This window comes from Sphaerodactylus townsendi, linkage group LG16 (assembly GCF_021028975.2).
Source record: "Sphaerodactylus townsendi isolate TG3544 linkage group LG16, MPM_Stown_v2.3, whole genome shotgun sequence".
Taxonomy (NCBI): Eukaryota; Metazoa; Chordata; class Lepidosauria; order Squamata; family Sphaerodactylidae; genus Sphaerodactylus; species Sphaerodactylus townsendi.
Genome location: NC_059440.1, coordinates 16,602,852 through 16,625,718, shown reverse-complemented (window position 1 = coordinate 16,625,718; position 22,867 = coordinate 16,602,852). Strand labels below are relative to the sequence as shown.

Sequence of the window (22,867 nt, the reverse complement as noted above, 5' to 3'; positions counted from 1 at the left end):
GGCAGCTGCTGCTGGAATTCCCCCCTTCCAGAGCAAAGCCATTTGTTGCGTGGTCTCAAATGTCTGACAGATCCTTAAATAGAAGGGGAAGGGGTCGGTGCATTTCAGCAGGGTGGGCTGCCCTTGGTGCCTCTTCGCACATTTGCCATTTAAAAGCGAGCCATTCAGCCTTGCCAGATCCTGACCCAGCAGTTGACTTGCTCATTTCAGGGAATTATTAAGATGTGCGGATTATTCCTGATTTAATGGCACGAATCCCCTCTAAGAATTAGACCTTCACCCCTAAGTTCTCAATCCCTGTGCCGTGGTCCTTGGCTCACTGCCACTTCATTGAGCTATATATAAACATACACATCCCAGAGGGCAAATTTTATCAGTGCACTACGAGGGAGCAGAGACTGTGTTGTGCACTCAGCGAAGGAAGACCCATCCGGCTAGTGAACAACTCTGCTGTCTGAACCCAGTGAAGGTGAGGAAGATTTGGGCATGACGGGAACATGAATTGGGGTTTATAAGAAAAGCATGGAATTGAAATCAACAATGTTTTGTTTGTACGTTAAGCATTATTGCCAGAAGTATGTGTAGCAGTTTTTTTTTCACATCCATCACGGCAGGTGACTGTGACAAATCCCAGAGGCCCTTTCAAGCTGCCCAAATATGGAGAGGGACTGAAATACTTGCAAAGGGTGTGTGAGGGTTTGCACAGCGTAGCGATTAAGAGCAAACTCTGGGAAGAGCCTGGTTCGAATGTCGCCTGTATCAAAATCTCATTCTTTTTGTCTCGTTTATTCCGCCAATCTGTAATGTGAGATTGAATAATGCTTGCTTGTAGGGGATGAGTACCTATCCAGTGGGGTGGCATTCAAATAATTTAACAACCAGTTCCAGTGGTGGGATTCAAATAATTTAACAACTGGTTGTTTACAAGCACCATTTTAACAACCGGTTCTGCCGAAGTGGTGCGAACCTGCTGAATCCCACCACTGTACCTATCCTTTGTAGATATTTGAAGGGGTATCATGTTGGCGAGGGAGCAAGCTTGTTTTCTGCGGCTCCAGAGACTAGGACCAGGAGTAATTGGTTCAAGGTGAAGGAAAAGAGATTCCACCCAAACATTTGGAAGAACTTTCTGTCAGGGCTGTTCGACAGTGGAATGCACTACCTTGGAGTGTAGTGGAGTCTCCTTCTTTGGAGGTTTCTAAACAGAGGCTGGATGGTCATCTGTCAGGATGTCTTCCTACATTGCAGGGGGTTAGACTTGATGGTCCTTGGGGTCTCTTCCAACTCTATGATTCTCACAGTATCTGCTTATTCTGGGTTGTTCTCCATAGCCTGTTTTAACTCATTCCCTTGAGAAGAGCTGACTGGGTGACTGCAATTGTGTTGATGCTGCAACATGACGTCCGAGTTGTGGCATAACACAATCACACCAATGGCATTTTAAGCATTTTTTTTCTTCCTGTGGGCTGCCAGAGCAGTGGTGGACAATGGGCACCAGGGGCAGGAGATCCTCTGTCCCCAGCAGGAACCCGGCGTCCCTATTTTTAGCATGAACACCATCACTTTGGCGCAACAATCTAGGATTCACAGGTGAATACTAGAGAGGCATACCAACATTGTGATGTGCCTTCCAGGTTTGTGCCAGAAGAGTCATCATGATAGTAGCACAGCACCAGTTATCTCCCACTGTGTCCTCTTGCTGCTCCACTGAACAACATCAGAAGAAGCAGGGCAGGATTGGTCCACCAAGATTATTGATCCATCAAAACTAGCTCTGTTTTCTCTAGGGCCCCTTCTGCATATGCAGAATAATGCGCTTTCAATCCACTTTGCTATTCTGCACATCTGCAAAGTGCATTGAAAGTGGATTAAAAGTGCATTATTCTGCATGTTTGGAAGGGGTCTGACTGGCAGCTGCTATCCAGGATCTCAGGCATAGAGAGAGCTGCTCTTCAACTGAAGATGACAGGGACCGACAGAGAAGACAGACAAAACCACAAATGGAGGAAGCATCTTCCATTTGTGAAGCATTCGTGCCCAACTGCCAGAGTATCAGAAGTTTCCTTAAAGCCCTAAGATGTTCTTTGAAATCACTCCTGTTCCGAGACTGACCATGTTAGCCCCTTTTCCTAGATGGAAGACCCCGTGCAGCTGAAGGACAAAGGGAATAAACATTTTCAAGACAACGACTACGAGAACGCCATTAAAAGCTACTCAAAAGCACTGAAGCTCACCAAAGACAAGGCGCTTCAGGCTGTCTTGTACCGAAACCGAGCGGCGTGTTTTCTGAAAAAGGTGAGGCTGCAAGAGGGGAAAGGAATGATCACAAACAGGTACAGAAACCCACACTTGTATTTATAATCCAGTAACCCCGTAGAGACAAATAGGTTATCGGGGTAGGAGCTTTTGAGGCTCAACCCAAGGGCTGATAGCCTGAAACTTCAAAATTGCTAATGCTGATCTTTCTACTTCCCTATATCACAGGAGAGCTTCGCCCAGGCTGCGTCAGATGCATCTAGAGGTAGGTCCGAAAATGGTTCTGGATTTGTGGAATTTGACCTAAAAGCAATTTTGTCAGCTGCTTGCTGTTGGTGACCAGCTACAGGTTCCCACACACAAAAAAGAGGATAACAACTACACAAAAGCTGCCCATGCTGATTGATACTTAAAGCAGCAAATTAAACACAATTAACCTACGAAGAAATAGATTTCTTTATAGTGCTAGGCTACGGCAGCAGGCAAAGTTACAGCTTGTCACTCAGATTCTGTTCTGGAGAACCGGGTTTGATTCCCCACTCCTCCATCTGAGTGGCAGGCTTATTTGGTGAACCAGATGTGTTTCCGCACTCCTGCATTCCTGCTGGGTGACCTTGGGCTAGTCACAGTTCTTCAGAACTCTCTCAGCCCCACCTACCTCACAAGGTGACTTATGGGGGAGGAAGCTTGTAAGCCACTTCGAGTCTCCTTACAGGAGAGAAAAGTGGGCTATAAATCCAAACTCCTCCTCCTCCTCCTCCTCTTCAAATCTTTGCGAGAAGCTTATTTAGTTATTTTTTTAAAAAAACCCATCAGCCAGTTTTGCTGGACAGAAACACAGCCCAAGCATCCCAGAGGACAAGAATCCAAAAAGAAGACTGATTTTTGCAAAGGAGACCATTTGTCCATTCTGCTTGTTGAGGGAAAGAGAAAAGCTTAAATATTCTGCAATATCTAAGTGCCCAGGATTTGCACTGCAAACTGACCATTTTGCCACCCTCTGCTATTCCCCGCCAGCTATCGATATTGATCCTTCTGACATCAAGGCCTTGTATCGGCGCAGTCAAGCTCTTGAGAAGGTGGGAAAGCTAGATCAGTCTTTCAAAGACATCCAAAGGTGTGCCACGATTGAACCCCGGAACAAAAACTTTCAGGAGATCCTTCGTCGTTTGGGAGCTGAAATCCAGGAGAAGGTAAGTGCCCAGGAACAAGGAGTTGTAGAGGGGTAGAAGAAGTGTTTACAGCCCAGAAGCTGGATCTCTTTGGCCCATGTTACAGCTCTCACAATGCCTCTCAAATAGGGTTGCCAACCTGCAACAAGAGCATAGTGTGGTGTAGTGGTTAAGAGCAGTGGGCTCTAATCTGGAGAACCGGGGTTGATTCCCCACTCCTCCACATGAGCAGCAGACTCTTCTCACAATATCGCTTGATGGGTTTTTGAAGACATCGTTTAGCCTGATTAACTCCACTGCTGGCAGTTATATAAAAATAAAAAGTGAACTGGAGGTTGTGGGGGGAAGTCCCCAAAATAACAGCATGGATGAAGTTCAAAGACAAATTCATCCTATTCCAAGGTGTTTGTCTCAGCTGTTCTTTGAGTCTTGGGCATTTGTGGCTCCTGCAATGTAAATAGTTTTAAATGCTAGATATTGTTTTTGGTCGCTGGCATAGAATTTTTAAAACTTTTCTACAGTTTTGGCCTCGCTCATGTCTAACGCACGGCCTCTCCTCTTTCTGTATCCTGCTGCAGTTGCGGATCCAGTTCTCTACGGATGCCAGAGTGCAGAAAATGTTTGAGATCCTGCTGGATGAGAACAGCGAGAAAGAGAAGCGAGAGAAGGTGAGCACTTTCAAAGAAGAGTCTAGGAGGGAGCTCCTCTCAGGAGCACAGCTGTTCTGTTCCATTTCCCCAGGTCCAGAAATGGTTTTGAAAGTTGCAAGGAGCAAACTGAAGCATCGATTTACCCAAATATATATAAGCAAATTTGCAGAGTTTTCTATAAACAAATTTTTAAACTATAAATGCAACTCCAAAAGGCTGTTTTCAGGATAACAATATGGGTGATTTATTGCTGGCCCAAAAAGCTAAAAGGAAAGGAAAGGAAATGGGTTAGGATTGAGTTTTGTTCCAGCCAATAATGAAAGATGGTTATATCTTTAACCCCCAATTACTACAAAAGCTGCATTCCTTGAAATATTCTTAGCAGAAAAAAACCCAGGGAGGTTAGAGAGAGAGAGAGAGAGAGAGAGAGAGAGAGAGAGAGAGTGGCCCCTTCCACACATGCAGAATAATGCCCTTTCAATCCACTTTCAATGCACTTTGCAGCTGGATTTTACTGTGTGGAACAGCAAAATCCACTTGCAAACAATTGTGAAAGTGGATTGAAAGGGCATTATTCTGCATGTACGGAAGGGACCTCTGTGTGTGTCTGTGTTTTTAAATGAAGCACCAACTTCCTTGTAACAGAGCCAGGCAGTAGAATCATGGACAGCATCTCTGATGAAATGCAGACTGGGGTCTGTCCCAAGTCATTGTGTGCGTGTGCGTGTGCGTGTGCGTGTGTGTGTGCATGTGAGCAAGAAAGAGAGAGAGAGAGAGAGAGAGAGAGAGAAAGAAAGAGAGAGAGAGAGAAAGAAAGAGAGAAAGAGAGAAAGAAAGAAAGAAAGAAAGAAAGAAAGAAAGAAAGAAAGAAAGAAAGAAAGAAAGAAAGAAAGAAAGAAAGAAAGAAAGAAAGAAAGAAAGAAAGAAAGAAAGAAAGAAAGAAAGAAAGAAAGAAAGAAAGAAAGATCTGTCCTAGCCAAACAACATAGATGTAGCTTCTTTGCAGTTTCTCTTTTCCATTGTTGTTCGTCATTAAGTCATTCACATGGACACCATTTGACCTGTGACGCTCATCAGCTACTTCAAAGCCATGAAGTGAGCTAAGTAATAACCAGACCATTCTTGTTCCAAATCAGGCAGCAAACAACCTCATCGTTCTTGGTCGGGAGGAAGCAGGGGCAGAGAGGATATTCCAGAACAATGGTCTGCCCTTGCTGGTGAGGCTGATAGAAACCAAGAACCCAGAGCTGATCCTTGCAGCCGTGAGGACTCTTTCAGGGATGTGCACGGGACACAAGGCACGGGTAAGAGGGCCATGGGGTAGAAGGTCTCTTTCAGTGCTTTGTGGTATCTTACAAATGTAGGGATGCCAGCTTCCAGGTTGGGTCTGGGAATCTCCCAGAATTTTTGCTTGTCTACAGATTACCAAGTTCAGGGGGACTGGAGAAAATGGCTGCTTTGGAGGATGGGCTGTATGACATTGAACCCCAATGAGATCTCTGACATAAAGGAGAACACTAGGCTAGAATCCTTCACCGTGTGCCAAATGACTGCCTCCATCAGAGGAGGAGGTCTGGCTTGCAACCTGTTGTGATTGGTCCTTTCCAGCCTCCCCTTGGCAGCCATTTTGTTTTGAGATTGGTCCCTCCCAGCCTCCACTTGGCAGCCATTTTGTTGTGTCATTCACTAACTGTTCTCGAAATTTTCCTAATGTCCAAAGGCTGAATAAATTTGAGGACCCTGTACTAGTTTGTTATGGTGCACTCACAAGAAACAGATGGCAAATGGGGCAAAAACTAGGCTTGCCATTCTCCAGGTGGGTCCTAGAGATCTCCCAGAATTACAGCTGATCTCCTGATTGCACAGCTCACTTCCCCTGGAGAAAATGGCTGCTTTGGATGGAGAAGTCTATGGTGTTATACCCTGCTGAAGTTCTTCCCTCTCTCCCAAACCTTGCCCATTCCAGGTTCTACCTGTGAAATCTCCAGGAATTTCCTAGCCCAGAGTTGGCAACCCTAGCTGAGTCCCAGACAATTCTGCATTTTTTCTTTGAACAGGCCACCGCAATCCTTCACATCCTGGGAATCGACAACCTTTGCATGTGGATGTCCATAGACCACGAAGAGATCTCGCTGGCCGTCTGCAACCTTCTGCAGACCATCATTGACTCGTTAACTGGGGAGGGCAAGAAAGAAGACCATGGGAAAGAAGATGCTCTGGTGTTGGGTAATTATCCTTGGCAACAGCCTGACAAACTGACTGGTGACCCTAAAATTGCTTTAAAGGGATTAATTCTGGAACGATCAGGAACTAACCCCGACAGAAGACCCACCGTGAATCATAAAACCATAAAGTTGGAAGAGACCCCAAGGGCCATCAAGTCCAACCCCCTGCAATGCAGGAACACACCATCAAAGCACTAATGAGAGATGCCTGATTCTCCTGCTCCCACCAGGAAATGGATGCTGGGTGGTAACTGTTAGGTTTCCTCAACTTCCACCGCTCTGTTCCCAAGATTCTTTGGAAAGGGGGAATGGCTTCCTCACAAGTTTGAATCATGTGGGGTAGAAAATAATTTCATATCTCTTAACTTCCTGTCAAATATGGAGATGCCATTTAAGATAACAAGTGCTAATCAATGCATGCGTTACCACACTACAAAAATATTTACTAGCCAACTTCAGAGATGTGGATATTGAAATCATTTTCATCCTGAGAGAAATAAAGAACCATCTTGACTGTCACTTTGATGTCTGGTTGCCTGGAGGCCATTCTTGGCTCACCCTAGGTGATCAGGCAGATGGTCATTTAAAACTCCAGCTAGTGTATTTACATTTTAAAAATATGAAGATGCTTCATACCAGGTGGGACATTTAGCACATCTAGTTCAGTACTGCCTACCCTGATTGGCAACATCTCTCACGCAGAGAAAGTTGTCAATATTTGCTTCCTCTAGATCACCATGTTTGTGAGGAATATCACCAGAGGAATATTTGCTTCCTCTGGATCACCAAAGATGCAGGGGGGTGGGGGCAAACCTGGGATCATCTTCATTATCATACATGTTGTCCCAACAGATTTAAAACTACTGGCTCATATTTCCCACAACATACATTTTACTGAAATTATTTTGCCCTGAACCGCTGTCATCTTCTGTGCAGACACCAAGAAGGATTTGAAGCAGATCACTCTGCGCCTTCTAGATATGCTTCCCAATAAGAAAGTATCGGGGCAAGGCCGGGATCGTGCTCTCAACCTACTCAATAAAAACGTGCCGAGGAAAGATCAGAGAAACCCGGACAACAGCTGCACCATTTTTGTGATTGACAACGGTAAGCACAACTTAAAGTTCTCTCTTCCTCTTGAGACTTGACAACAGGAGGGCAACCACAGAACAAAAAAGAGCATCTATCTCTGAAATATCTATACCCACATCTCTTATTTGTATAACAGGAAGATATGTAAAAACATGTCAGTTGTACAGTTCACAAACATGGTGATCCAAACTTGTTGAGATTACCTTCTGGCTGCCTAGGGTTCTCATAGAATCATAGAGTTGGAAGAGACCCCAAGGGCCATCAAGTCCAACCCCCTGCAATGCAGGAACACATAATCAAAGCACTCCTGACAGATGGCCATCCAGCCTCTCTTCAAAAACCTCCAAAGAAGGAGACTCCACCACACTCCAAGGTAGTGCATTCCACTGTTGAACAGCCCTGACTGTCAGGAAGTTCTTCCTGATGTTTAGGTGGAATCTCTTTTCCTTCACCTTGAACCCATTACTCCTGGTCCTAGTCTCTGGAGCAGCAGAAAACAAACTTGCTCCCTCACCAACATAACATGGCTATCGTGTCACCTCTTAACTTTCTCTTCACCAAACTAGACATACCCACCTCCTTAAGTCTCTCCTTGTAGGGCATGGATTCCAGATCTTTTACCATTTTGGTTGCCCTCCTCTGGACCCGTTCCAACTTGCCAGTATCCTTCTTGAATTGCAGCACCCAGAACTGTACACAATATTCCAGGTGACATCAGATCAATGACCGTGGCTGAGTGGGACAGTTCCTTCTTTGCGTGCAGAAGTTGCTGGGTTCAATCCTTGATATTTCCAGTCAAAGGGTCTCAGGTTGCAGGGAACGTTGTGTGATAAATTCCTTCCTGTAGATCGGCTGCCAGTTGCCGCAGATTACACTGAGCTAGAGCGACCAATCATCTGGCTCAGTATAAAACAGTGGCGTAGGCGGTTAAGAGCTCGTGTATTTAATCTGGAGGAACCGGGTTTGATTCCAATCATCTGGCTGAGTATAAGACAGTGGCGTAGGAGGTTAAGAGTTCGTGTATCTAATCTGGAGGAACCGGGTTTGATTCCCAGCTCGGCCGCCTGAGCTGTGGAGGCTTATCTGGGGAATTCAGATTAGCCTGTACACTCCCACACACGCCAGCTGGGTGACCTTGGGCTAGTCACAGCTTCTCGGAGCTCTCTCAGCCCCACCCACCTCACAGGGTGTTTGTTGTGAGGGGAAGGGCAAGGAGATTATGTAAGCTCCCTTTGAGTCTCCTATATGGGAGAGAAAGTGGGGGATATAAATCAAACTCCTCCTCCTCCCTCCTCCTCCCTCCTCCTCCTCCTCCTCTTCTTCTTCTTCTTCTTCTTCTTCTTCTTCTTCTTCTTCTTCTTCTTCTTCTTCTTCTTCTTCTTCTTCTTCTTCTTCTTCTTCTTCTTCTTCTTCTTCTTCTTCTTCTTCTTCTTCTACATTTTAGCTTGAGCTTGTCCTGTGTCCCTTTATCCCTCCCTCTCCAGGTCTAAAAAAGATCCTGAAAATTGCTGGCCAGATCCCAGACTTGCCCAATTGCCTGCCGCTGACAGAGAACACCCAGCTGACGGCTTCTATCCTTCTGAACAAACTGTACGATGACTTGCGGTGCGATCCCGAGAGAGATAATTTCAGGGTGCTCTGCGAAGAGTACATTCAGTGAGTCCAGTTTTGGAGGTCTTGCATGGATCTTCAAGGATGGGCAAAGGGGGTGCTTAAAATTGACCTTGGGAGCCAAGGCCAAACAGAAATATAGTATGGGAGGGGGTGTGGCTCAGCGGGAAAGTATATACTTGGCATGCAGAAGGTTCCAAGTTCAGTCCCCGCCATCTCCAAGAAAAAAAGGCCAATTAAAAGACATTTATCTGCCTAAGACTGTAGAGAGCTGTCGCCCTTCAAAGGAGGCAACACAGAATCAGATAAGTCCATATATGAAACAAGTTCATATTTTTGTATATATTCATATTTATTATGGAGAGCAAGCGTGGAGCAGGTGGATTCTAATCTGGAGAACCGGATTTGATTCCGCACTCCTCCACCTGAGTGGCAGAGGCTTATCTGGTGAACCAGATGTGTTTCTGCACTCCTACATTTCTGCTGGGTGACCTTGGGCTAGTCACAGTTCTCTCTGAACTCTCTCAGCCCCACCCACCTCACAAGGTGTCTGTTGTGGGGAGAGGAAGGGAAAGGAGCTTGTAAGCCACCTTGAGTCTCCTCTCAGGAGAAAAAGGTGGGGATAAATCCAAACTCTTCTTCTAATCTGGAGAACTGGATTTGATTCCCCACTCCTCCACCTGAGTGGCGGAGGCTTATCTGGTGAACCAGATGTGTTTCCACACTCCTACATTCCTGCTGGTGAGGACACTTGTAAATCATCTCCATCACACTAAACCAGGGGGGCGGGGTGTTGGCTTCACCCAACAAAGTTCTCAATATGTTCTGTGCTTTAGGAGCAAAATTGACCCCAAGGACATGGACAAGACTCTGCAAGCCATCCAGATGGTGTCGGGAGTATTGCAAGGACCTTTTGACCTGGGGAACCAGCTGCTGGGCATGAAGGGTGTAATGGAGATGATGGTGGCCCTGTGTGGCTCTGAGAGAGAGATCGACCAGCTGGTGGCCGTGGAAGCCCTCATCCACGCCTCGACCAAGCTGAGCCGGGCCACCTTCATCATCACCAATGGAATCTCCCTCCTGAAGGAAATCTACAAGAAGACCACGAACGAGAAGATCAAGATCCGAGCTCTGGTGGTAGGTTCTAGACCAATCAGGTTTGAGGGGGGAGGTTTGTGTGCATGAAACTAAGCAAAGTGAAGATTGTTGTGGTGATAGTATGGGCTGCCTACCTCTATCCCATGAGCCAGTGCAAGTCATCTGATGAAAATTTCACCTGCTGAGTGAAATTCATGCTCAGGTCTGGCTAAGAAGAAGTTATCATGATAGCCTTTATTGGCATTCCAAAATACAATAAATACAATAAAACAATAAAACAATTGTCCATAAAAGACAGATAGATACAGCAGCCATTCAGAGTCTTATCAATAGTTTAGTCCAAATGGACTCATCAAAAGTGCCATTCCCATACACCTCTCCACAGACCTGACTGAAAACCCACTAACAGAGCCCAGGCATCACAACAGCATACAGTAACAACACTCCACTATAAAACACAGAGTTTGTTAGAGTGGCACCTAACACAGAACAAGGGATAGGGGGCGAGGAAATGGGCAAACAATTGATTTGACTCCCATAGGTTGCCACAGCCTTCAGTTGTCACTCACTCCATCTAGCAATCAATAACAAAACTACGACATCCCTCACTGAAGAAGTTCTCAATGGTGCAAACCAAAAATTGGCTATCTCAACTACCTGCCCCCAATCCTGATTATCTCTATCAAATTAAAAGGCTGTTTTTAATGCATTTCGGCCACTGTTGTATCTCTCACTTTGAATGGATTATCTTCGGTTAGCTTTTTATATAGCCACAAGATATGCTTCTGGTCCTGTTTTTTTTTAAAAAATTGCAACCAGCTTGGAAATTAAGATTAAATTGTAATGTATAAATTGGCAACTCTGTAACTGCTCTTATTTAGCTGAACACAAGATAAAATTAATCTTAACTTTTAGCACAGGTAAAGCTACTTCTCTGCCACACTGGGCCACATTTCTGCATGCTCTGCTTACCTGTGGCTGCTTGGTATGCAGTGGTTTTCCCCCACAGTTTTTTCTTTACACAGGGATTCACCTCCTGCACAGTGTCCCTAGCCAAGCTGATCCATCATTTTGCCTACTCACTATTTCCCTGTTATTTCCATTCGACAAATATTTGGGGAGGTTGCATGTCACCTTTTTGTTTGTTTGTTTTTGGTGCCATCTTTGGTCTAGCATTATTTTGCTAGACCACGTCAATCTCATGTCAATTTCACAATTGATTCCAGTGATAGATCTTCAGTGTTAACTTTTTTTTTAAAGCCCTTCTGATCATTTTGAAATGGTGACATGAAGAGTGGGAAGAACAGCTGTGGTGTGGGCAGAGGACAACAGGGAGGAGCGAGAAAACTCAAGGAAAGCCCTAACCTACAGGGATCACATTTGCTTTCCTGTGAAGGGAGAAAAAAAAAATTACACGTAAACAGGTTTTGGAAGCAGTGGGGATTCTCTGAGCTGAGTCTGGGGTGACTGCTGAAGAAGACAAAACGTGTGCTTAATAGAGAATCAAACCAATGAAAATGTTCACTCCGTGTGAAAAAGACCACTTGTTCATGAAAGCCCACTGCTTTTTAAAAAATCTTATTCTAGGGCCTTTGCAAGCTGGGCTCCGCAGGAGGGACTGACTATGGCCTACGCCAATTTGCCGAAGGATCTACCGAAAAGCTAGCAAAACAATGTCGGAAGTGAGTAATTTGTCTGGAAGACCCTATTGTGATACACTGTCTCACCCTTTCATCAGAATCTTCAACAATGTAATCTTCTCCAGTGTGAGATGTCTGATTAGTGTGGGACACATCTGTCTGTGTAGGGGTAGAAAGTGCCCTCAGGTCACAGGTGGCTTATGGCAACCCTGTAGGATTTCAAGGCAAAAGACTGATAGAGGTGCAGCTCCATGCAGCAATCCTGAACTTCGTTAGTGGTCTCCCATCTGAGTACTAACCAGGATTAGCCCTGCTTAGCTTCAGAGATTGGTCAATATCAGGCTAGCCTGGTCCATCCAAGTCAAGGTACCAGCTATGTCGGCTGATTTAAAGATTTAAGCTGACTCTGCGTTGAACCAGTGTTTGGACCAGATAGCCTTTATGACCCCTTCCAGCTCTATGATTCTATGATTATGATGATGTACAAGAAGCAGCAGAGAGATGGCAAAATGCCAGTGACCCATGTCAGCTCAAAAGGGTCGAGGCAGGACTAAATCAGCCCTTTTGTGTGCCCCAGAATGAATCTGAAACATGATGACTCTTCCCTGTTCCATTATGGATGCAAAATCTCATAAGTGAGACAGAACAATATTTCTAAATGTCATAAATCATGACAACGGGCTAGCAGGCTAAAGCATTCCTCCACACTGGGTCTCCCAGATGAAGAAGTACTCCCTTCCCTTCCCATCAGAGTAGGTTCTAGATCAGCCATTCTCAACCAGGGTTCCGTGGTACCTTGGGGTGCCGTGAGCATGTCCCAGGGGTACTACAGCAACACTACTGCCCCCCCTCATTTTTGTGGTGTCTCCCACCGGCGCCAGCAAGGACATGGAGCTGGCCCATGGGGCAGGGCCTGCCACAAGGTCAGCAGCCACCCCCCCCCCCCCGTGCTTCCCTTCACCCTGGGAGAGGAAGGTGGGGTGTGTGGCAAGCAGGGGCAATGGGAGGGAAGGTGGAGGGTGGCGGCAGGGGTACCGTGAGATATGAAGAGTGAAGTCAAGGGTACCCTGACCTCGAAAAGGTTGGGAAACACTGTTCTAGATGGAAACCCAAAATTCCTAAGGTGCAGATAATGTTGGGAGAACCAAACAAGGAACAGGAAGCTTGGTGACCACAGGGACCCCCAGAGGAATGCAAACCTGGAGCAAAGTCCCCATTCTTGGGTCAAGTAATTTTTTTAATGCCGCAGCAGCAGCCTCTGCAGCAGAGAATGGGCAGTGGAATGGTATCTCATCAGATCTCAGGAGCTAAGCAGGGCTGGTACTTAGAAGGAAGACCACCAAGGGAAGACTCTACAGAGGAAGGCAAGGGAAAACTTCTCAGTTGCCTTGAGAGCCCCTTGCTGGAGTAATAGAATGATAGAGTTGGAAGAGGCCCCAAGGGCCATCAAGTCCAACTTCCTGTCATGCAGGAACACATAATCTAAGCACCCCTGACAGATGGCCATCCAGCCTCTCTTTAAAAACCTCCAAAGGAGACTCCACCACACTCCGAGGTAGTGCATTCCACTGTCCAACAGCCCTTACTGTCAGGAAGTTTTTCATGATATTCAGGTGGAATCTCTTGCCCTTCACCTTGAACCCGTAAGTCAGCTGCGACTCAACAGCCCATTATACACAGCCTGCAGAGGAAGGGGTTAACAACAGCCTGCTTGTGTTCATTCAGGTGGCTGTGCAACCCCACCATAGACGCCCGTACTCGGAAGTGGGCCGTGGAAGGGCTTGCCTACCTGACCCTGGATGCTGACGTCAAGGACGATTTTGTGGAAGACGAGCCAGCCATGCAAGCCATGTTTGAACTCGCCAAGGTAATGATGCTTCCACATTTGCACACACGTGCGCAACACTCTCAAGGCACGCTGAGCACCACCCATGCTTGAGAAGCTGCCTTCCGTGACTTCAAATCTCTCACGCCTTTTCTCCCCGCAGACAAGCGACAAGACCATTTTGTACTCCGTGGCTTCCATCTTGGTGAACTGCACCAACAGCTACGATGTCAAGGAAGTCATCCCAGAACTGGTGCAGCTGGCCAAATTTTCCAAACAGCACGTGCCTGAGCAGCATCCGAAGGTAAGCTGGAATCACAGTCTAGCTAGGAAAAAGTCAGGAGGATCAGTAGTCCTGGGGCTCTGAGGTGGGAGGGCATCAGCTGGCAAGACAGAGAACAGAGAAGGGGCTGGGGACGCTAGCCATGGAGTCAGGTTGAAGTCAGCTGAGGGAGAACACTGCCCCCTCCCCAGTCCGCTGTGCACCCACCTGCCAAGTGCTGGCAAACTCACCTATGGGGTCTCTCAGAGGGCGAGCCAGAACCTAATTCCCCCACCCCCTTTTTCTTTCTCACCTAGGACAAAAAAGACTTTGTTGAGAAGCGGGTGAAGCGTTTGATCAAAGCCGGAGTCACCTCCACGTTGGTTTGCATGGTGAAAGCAGACAGCGCCATTTTGACAGACCAAACCAAAGAGCTCTTAGCTCGGTAAGTTTGCCTACAGTGGTGGGTGTGTTTTTAAAAGCAGGGACAGGTGTGTGTGTAGCAGAGTGTTTGTTTTTATTACCAGTGGCAATGTCAATACATGATGTAAACATGGAAGAACGTTTCTTAGAAGACTTCAAATCTCATTATAATGGCTGTCAAAACAAACTGTACAGCCAGAACTGGACGCATTTCCCCCTCAGTCTTTGAAAAACGCAGTCTTGCGTACACCCACTGAATCAACATGGGGAAAGAGAAGCGGAAAGAAGCCGTTGCTGTCTTTTACATGGGGGGGGGAGTTTCCAGGTTATTTTTGATTATCTTCGATTAAAGGGTCTGAGGTAGATGGTCTTGGGGAAGACCTTTTTCAGACAGACTTTGGGCAGCTGTCGCAGGAGTACTAAACTAGGCGGGCTGTAGGACTAACTCATCATACATTTGCAGCATTCCAGGATATTTCAGGGTAGAGTATGGCCCCTTCCACACATGCAGAATAATGCACTTTCAATCCACTTTCAATGCACTTTGCAGCAGGATTTTACTGTGTGGAATAGCAAAATCCACTTGGAAACAATTGTGAAAGTGGATTGAAAGGGTATTATTCTGCTTGTGCAGAAGGGGCCCCAGTTTCTGACAGTACTCTGAACGCATAAAGCTGACTTACACAGTTTTCTTCCAATTTTCTCTCACCTGGGTAAATTTACTCCCAAGTAACACCCCACCCTGCTGCCAGAATGTTTCCTCGTTTCTTTAGAGCAGAGACCTTCCCATTTCTCTTATCTTTAAAGTATTGCATCAGGATTGCACGTTGTCTCTTTCATTTTAAGATCCCTTAAATGCAACACGTTTAGGAAAAAGAAACCCTCTAGGAAAGGAATGAAGGAAGGCAGCTTCTTAAGGCATCTCTGGTTGTTTGCATCCATTGATCTTGGGGTAACCAAGAGTTTAGGAACCCTGCCAGCATTCCCCAAACCCCACTTCTCAAATTACAGATCCCCAACACTGGGGAGGCAAGACAGTGAGAGAAAAAGTCACCCTCAGACGGCAAAGGTGGCTCCTCAGTGAATGGAGCCCACATGAAAAGCTCCCAGGACGAGGTGCCATATTGATGGAGAGCCAGCGTGGTGCAGTGGTTAAGAGCAAATGGATTCTAATCTGGAGGCACATTGAAGGCACCATATAACATCACAATAAGCATATATATTTTTGACAGAGTTTTCCTCGCTTTGTGTGATGACGCCAAGGACCGAGGTACCATTGTGGCTCAAGGAGGTGGAAAGGTAACTGCCATCTTATTTGTTTCCTATTTTGTAGATGCTGGAATAAATGTTTGTCCGATGGCCTAAATAGGTTTCTCTCCTCAAGAGCTGTCCCAGCTGCCACCAAATGCGACGACCCTTCCTTCACGGCCGTCAAATGTGATGACACCTTTTTTTTCCTTTATAAATAAACATGCATAATAAGTACCAACTAATATTTGTTCTCCTAATTCTTCCCCATATGGTAGCTGCCACCAGGAATATAATTTTTTTAAAAAAACCCAACCCTTTATCTCCTTTTGGTAGTGTGTACAAGTTTATGAGGCAAAGTGTTATGGCTTACATGATCCTAAGAAAAAGAGGGTGGGATTCCAATGTTTCCTTAAACAAAGTGAGATTTTATTTATAACTGATGATAGGTAACTTCAAGGTTTCAAGCAAAATATTTACAAGGTAAAATAAAACGGAGGCAACTAATACTTTGAGGATTTCACTCAACATAAATTCACTCTGACACTTTCTGACAGCGTCTTCCTCATAGTTCTCTCAGACACTGTCTTTGTTTTGTCTAACAGTTTATTGAGGCTCTAACTTTCTCCGTGTACCCTCTGACACACTGACTCATTCTTTCAACCCTGGGTCTTTTCACTCAGAAGTCCTAACACAGTCTGCCATGCTCACACAGAGCTTTAACTCTCTCTGACTACAATTTAGACACTCCCAGTCCATTGAAATCCTGTCATCTTCTGTCAGTCCAGTACAGCCCTCCGACATGCACCCTCTAGAACAGGGGTCTTCAAAATTTTGGCCCTCCAGATGTTCATGGACTACAATTCCCATCAGCCCCTGCCAGCATGGCCAAGTGGTAGGACTCATGGGAATTGTAGTCTATGAATATCTGGAGGGCCATAGTTTGAAGACCCCTGCTCTAGAATCAACCAATATCGGTTCTCATCCCCCTTTCATCCCCCTTTATCTCTCCAATTCATCTATCAGTTTAAACTTTTACACACACATACACACACGCTAAAATAATTACAGTTAGTATTTCAAGATGCCACTGGGTTCCTGATTTGTTTTGCTGCCCAAGAGCTGGGAAATGCTAGAAGGTGATCCTTTGGTTTGGTTGTGAGAGGCTAACGTGAACATGCTGGGATTTAGTTTTCTTTCGTATATGTTCATCAACAGGCTTTGATACCATTAGCTTTAGAAGGCACAGAAGCTGGGAAAATAAGAGCATCGCATGCCCTTGCCAAGATCGCGGCCGTATCCAATCCAGATATAGCATTCCCTGGTGAGAGGGTGAGTGAACTCTTGCTTCCTGTAGACTTTGTGATTCAGGAACATCTGGAACGGACCAGGGTCCAGCCCTTCATTGGACAGGGATGCTGAGATGTCTCCCTCTCTTACAGGTGTACGAGGTCGTGCGGCCACTGGTCAGCTTACTGAACACAGAGCGAGATGGGTTACAGAACTTTGAGGCTCTGCGTGGTCTCACCAACTTTTCTGGAAGAAGTGACAAACTCAGGTGAGCTCTATAGCACCGGTCCCCAAACCTTTTGAGCCTGCTGGCACATTTGGAATTCTGAGGCCTTCTCTTCCGGCTTCTTCCTCTACTGTTGCAAGACCAAGATGGGATCTCTTTTGTTCTCTCCAGTTTAGCTTACAGGTAGCTAGATTAGTTTCTTTCGCTTTCCTGTGTCAGTACAGAATTCCTTTACAACAGATGGCTTCCAGGGAGGGAAGTCTGTATGGTATAGTCTAGGGGTCTGCAACCTGTGGCTCTCCAGATGTTCATGGACCAAAATTCCCATCAGCCCCTGCCAGCATGGCCAATTGCTGTCATAACAGTAGAACTTTGGATCATACCAAGAAGCCCCTCCATACAATTGACCATGGTGGCAGGGGCTGATGGGATTTGTAGTCCATGAATGTCTGGAGAGCCGCAGGTTGCAAACCCCTGGTATAGCCTGATGATGTCAGATCTTGCAAGCTATGCAGGGTCAGTACTTGGAAGGGAGACCCCCCAAGGAAGACTCTGTGCAGGAATTCAATGACAAACCACCTCTGCTTCTCACTGGCCTTGAAAGCCCCTTGCTGGGATTGCCATAAATCGGCTGAAATTTGATGCACTATACACATACGCACAGAAGGTGTCCATTTCCCCCCCAAAGCAACAAGCATAAAGCAGCATTCCCCTTCTGGAGCACTAATGGAGTTGTGTGTTCCTCCCCCAGGCAAAAGATTATCAAAGAGAAAGCAATGCCAGAGATCGAAAACTACATGTTTGAAAACCACGACCAACTCCGACAGGCGGCGACGGAGTGTATGTGCAACCTGGTGGTAAACAAAGAGGTAATGCACTGTCTATCTTTTGCTGTTCTTGTGGAAGAAGGTCTTTAAATTCTTGGATCACCTTCTCCAACCTCTGCACCAATTCCCTCTTTCTATGTTTACAGTGACTTGTGTTTAAATGGTTGTCTTCCTCAGGTTCAAGAGAGATTCATAGCTGATGGAAATGACCGGCTGAAGCTGATGGTCTTGTTGTGTGGGGAGGACGACGACAAAGTTCAGAATGCGGCGGCTGGAGCCCTGGCCATGTTGACTGCTTCACAGAAGAAACTCTGCCATAAGGTGACCCAAGTGGTAAGAGCCTCACTGCCAATGAACATCTACATAGGGTGGTTCAGCAACTTGGTAGGAGAGCATCTGCTTTGCATATGGAAGGCCCAAGATTCGGCACCAAGCCTCTGAAGTTAAAAGAACCAGGTGCGCAAGTCCCCAGTTTTATAGAAGAACTTCTACTGCATGAAGAAGAAGAAGAAGAAGAAGAAGAAGAGGAAGAAGAGGAAGAAGAAGAAGAGGAGGAGGAGGAGGAGTTTAGATTTATATGCCACCTTTCTCTCCTGTAAGGAGACTCAAGGTGGCTTGCAAGCTCCTTCCCCTTCCTCTCCTCACAACAGACACCTTGTGAGGCAGGTGGGGCTGAAAGAGTTCTGAAGAACTGTGACTAGCTCAAGGTCACCCAGCAGGAATGCAGGAGTGCGGAAACACATCTGGTCCACCAGATAAGCCTCTGCCACTCAGGTGGAGGAGTGGGGAATCAAGCCCAGTTCTCCAGATTAGAATCCACCTGCTCTTAACCACTACACCACACTGGCTCTCTTATATTATATTAATATATAATATTGCCCTCTGAAGTCCTCTATGGTAAATACAAAAGAATACATCTAGCAGAATGTTTACGTTTGCACGGTGAAGGGATTATTGAGTCATTGGAGCATGTTTTATTTGACTGTAAGATTTATAGTCATATTAGAGAAGGCCTCATTATGCCTACAGTTGTACGTATTCTTTTCATCCATTTTTCCATTGATGTATCCCCAATAGATGCATATTAGATGCCACATTAGATACCCAGCATTAGATACCCAGTGGTTAAGAGTGGCAGGTTTTAATCTGGAGACTTGGGTTCAATTTCTCACTCCACCACATGAAGCCTGCTGGGCCAGTCACAGTTTTCTCAGAACTCTCTCAGCCCCACCTACCTCACAAGATGCTTGTTGTGGGGAGAGGAAGGGAATGTGATTGTGAACCACTTTGAGACTTCTTAAGTTTAGAGAAAAGTGGGTTATAAAAAACTACTCTTCTATTACTGTGGAAGGATGGGAAGCCACACTTAGCTACACACACACACACCCCTCACAAAAATGCAGTGGGTTATCCAAAAAATGCAGAATGGAAAACTGTATGCATATCAGACTTGGGGGTGGGGTGGGGAGATGATGGCTAGATGTTTTATTCTGTTCAACAACTCAGAAACGTCACTAAAAGGCAGAATGTGGGCCGATTCAGCAAATATGTAACTGCAAAGCACCTGTTCTTTATTCTCGAGGCTTGTTAACAAGCAAATCCCTTCAAATGCTCAGTTGTATCCTTGTGGTGCAGGGGTGACAGAAACTCTAGAAGGCATGTGGCTGTTTTGCAGCTAAAGAGGAGAATTGCTCCACTCTTGGCTATGGTAATGGACAATTCAACACAACTGTTAGTTACCTGCTGGTTTCCTTGGTGGAGAGAATCGCTTTCAAAGTAGCTATCTCTTTTTAAATGTAGCCGTAGAGACCAGAACCCTGATAACCAAACATGCACATGTTTGATTGTGTGTTCCTGCATTGCAGGAGGTTGGACTTGATGGCCCTTGGTCTCAAGATGCAGAATAATGCACTTTCAAACTGCTTTCAGGGCTCTTTGAAGTTGGGCGCCGTATTGAAGCAAAACTACTCTTCTATTACTGTGGAAGGATGGGAAGCCACACTTAGCTACACACACACACACCCCTCACAAAAATGCAGTGGGTTATCCAAAAAATGCAGAATGGAAAACTGTATGCATATCAGACTTGGGGGTGGGGTGGGGAGATACGGCCAGATGTTTTATTCTGTTCAACAACTCAGAAACGTCACTAAAAGGCAGAATGTGGGCCGATTCAGCAAATATGTAACTGCAAAGCACCTGTTCTTTATTCTCGAGGCTTGTTAACAAGCAACCTCCAAAATGCCCAGTTGTATCCTTTGTAGCAGGCGACAGAAACTCTAGGAAGGTATGTGGCTGTTTTGCAGCTAAAGAGGAGAATTGCTCCACCTTGGCTATGTAATGGACACAATTCAACACAACTGTTAGTTACCTGCTGGTTTCCTTGGTGGAGAGAATCGCTTTCAAAGTAGCTATCTCTTTTTAAATGTAGCCGTAGAGACCAGAACCCTGATAACCAAACATGCACATGTTTGATTGTGTGTTCCTGCATTGCAGGAGGTTGGACTTGATGGCCCTTGGGGTCTCTTCCAACTCTATGGCTCATTCCGCACATGCAGAATAATGCACTTTCAAACTGCTTTCAGGGCTCTTTGAAGTTGCGCGTAATAGCAAAATCCACTTGCAAACAGTTGTGAAAATGGTTTGAAAACGCATTATTTTGCGTGTGCGGAAGGGGCCTATAATTCTATGTCCTGTAATTGTTTTAAAGGCCACATCACTGCCCATTGCTTGCACAAGATATGGAACAGAATTTTCATGCCTTTCTCTCCTCTTGCAGACAACCCAGTGGCTAGAGATTCTTCAGAGACTTTGCCTTCATGACCAAATGGACATCCAGTACCGTGGGCTAGTGATTGTTTATAACTTAATCCACGCTGACCAAGAGCTGGCCAAGAAGTTGGTGGAGAGCGAGATGCTGGAGATCCTGACCGTGATCGGCAAGCAGGAAGATAACCCCAACCGCCAGCACGTACTCAAAGTGGCCCGTGACTGCCTGGTTAAGTTCATGGACTATGGATTGATCAAGCCCGTATCTCAACCATAAAGAAGCCACAAGCAGAACGCTAAAACCATGAGGGCTAGGAGAGCGGAGAGGCTGAATACATACCGAAATCACCATAAGAAAATCGTTGCATTGTTAACATTGTTAAACCAAATAATTTTTTTTTCAATTAAAAAAAACACATACAGGCATTCCAGCAGCAGAACTACCAATTGTGTGGGCTGAAAAAAAAATAACTTAATAAAAATGGATTTAGCAAAAAGAAAATTGTGGCATTTCCAAAGTTTTATGAGTACAGCGCAGGGAAAGAGCCAACTGATTCCTATCCCAATGGTTGAATGCCTGCCAGAATTTGGTTCCTGCTGGCAATTTTCTTTCAGGAAGTAATTGCTGATTAAAGCTCCGTGGCTTCAGATAATATTGGATGTGTTCAAAGCATTGGTACCTCTATGTGTGTTTTGTAACATACGATCAAGCCAGAGCTGATTTATGGTGACCCTATCAGGGTTTGCAAGACAAGAGACAAACAGAGGTAGTTTGCCATTGCCTGCCTACACATTACAATGCTGGTATTCCTTTGTGGTCTGCAGCTGAGGACAGTGACGGTTTGCAGGTGCCAATCCTGCCTGCCATTCAAAACCTCTCCTGGCATCACCTTTCTTCCTTTTGAGAAAAGGCACGGCGTTCCAGTCTTTCATTTTCACTGCTGATGAACTGGATCACTCAGACAATCCCATACTCAGATACCAGGCAGGCATAAAATAGGGTCCAAGATCACCTATATCACCAAGATCACTAGGAGCAGCAGTGGCGTAGTGGTTAACAGCAGGTGCACTCTAATCTGGAGAACCGGGTTTGATTTCCCCGTTCTGCTGCTTGAGCTGTGGAGGCTTATCTGGTGAACTAGATTAGCCTGTGCACTCCAACACATGCCAGCTGGGTGACCTTGGGCTAGTCACAGCTCTTTGGAGCTCTCTCAGCCCCATCCACCTCACAGGGTTTTTGTTGCGGGCAGGGGGAGGAAGGAGATTATAAACCCCTTTGAGTCTCCTTACAGGAGAGAAAGGGGGGTATAAATCCAAACTCTTCTTCTTCCTCTATATGAGGGAAATTCTGCAATGTGATAACAGCATAACATCTTCATTTAAAATCTTTGCGCCTGTCATGACTTAATACCCCCTTGGGCCAATACGAAGCTGACCATGATATATTCGATTGGGAAAGGCGGGATATAAATCAAATCAAATCAAATTAAATTAAAACTACAATTATTATTTAACTCCATTTTTTTCTGAACAAATAACAGCCAACCAATCTCCAGTTTTGGAGTAATCGTTCTGGGAAAAGCTTGAAGCAGCACACTTGAGTGTGATGTAAGGAGAAGGTGCATTGGAGGGGCTATGATGGCAACCTAATAATGCCAAGTTTTGTATCCAGGGTGCTCTTGTGACTCAGGCAAAAGTGTTGTTATGCCAATGCTTTTAGCTGACTCAGGATCCTCTTAGTGTTGCTCAGCACCCCTTTCAGTGAGTCACGAAAAGGTAGGATTGGCCCTGCTAGTGAAAGTAGGGGATCATCGGCCGGTGGATGGGTTACCTGCCGTAATTTGCTTATTGTTTCCATTTCAGTTGTGAGGCTGGGGAAATTTGCATCGTCAGGTGCTTAAACTTGGTAGAGTGGGAAGGCTTCATTGAGACTTAAAAGCGTTGTCGGAAGGCTTCTCACGGGCCGGAATCACTGCGGTGCTGTGGTTTCGCCAGGCTGTATGGCGACCGCACTCTAGCAGCATTTTCTCCTGACGTTTTGCCTGCATCTGTGGCTGGCATCTTCAGAGGATCTGATGGTAGTAAAGCAAGTGGAATATATATACCTGTGGACTGTCCAGGATTCTATGCCTTACAGTCTAATGCTTGTACCCTGGCACATCAGCAGTGGTGGGATCCAAAAAATTTAATAACAGGTTCCGATGGTGGTGGGATTCAAACAGTGGCGCCATCAAGACGCGACGCACTTCCAGT

At 45.7% G+C, this 22,867-nt stretch overlaps 1 protein-coding gene across 1 annotated transcript; it reads left to right on the top strand.

Moving 5' to 3' along the window:
• The first annotated feature begins 106 nt into the window (after positions 1 to 106).
• UNC45B (unc-45 myosin chaperone B) lies at positions 107 to 21,116 on the top strand. Its single transcript, XM_048519369.1, has 20 exons — positions 107 to 469; positions 2,134 to 2,295; positions 2,485 to 2,521; positions 3,274 to 3,449; positions 4,007 to 4,096; positions 5,215 to 5,382; positions 6,136 to 6,304; positions 7,240 to 7,410; positions 8,880 to 9,051; positions 9,843 to 10,143; positions 11,692 to 11,786; positions 13,470 to 13,611; positions 13,733 to 13,873; positions 14,149 to 14,276; positions 15,487 to 15,553; positions 16,721 to 16,834; positions 16,945 to 17,060; positions 17,770 to 17,887; positions 18,023 to 18,178; positions 20,625 to 21,116. The coding sequence occupies exons 2-20, from the start codon at positions 2,134 to 2,136 to the stop codon at positions 20,889 to 20,891; spliced, it is 2,790 nt and encodes a 929-aa protein (XP_048375326.1). The 5' UTR covers positions 107 to 469; the 3' UTR covers positions 20,892 to 21,116.
• Positions 21,117 to 22,867: the final 1,751 nt, after the last annotated feature.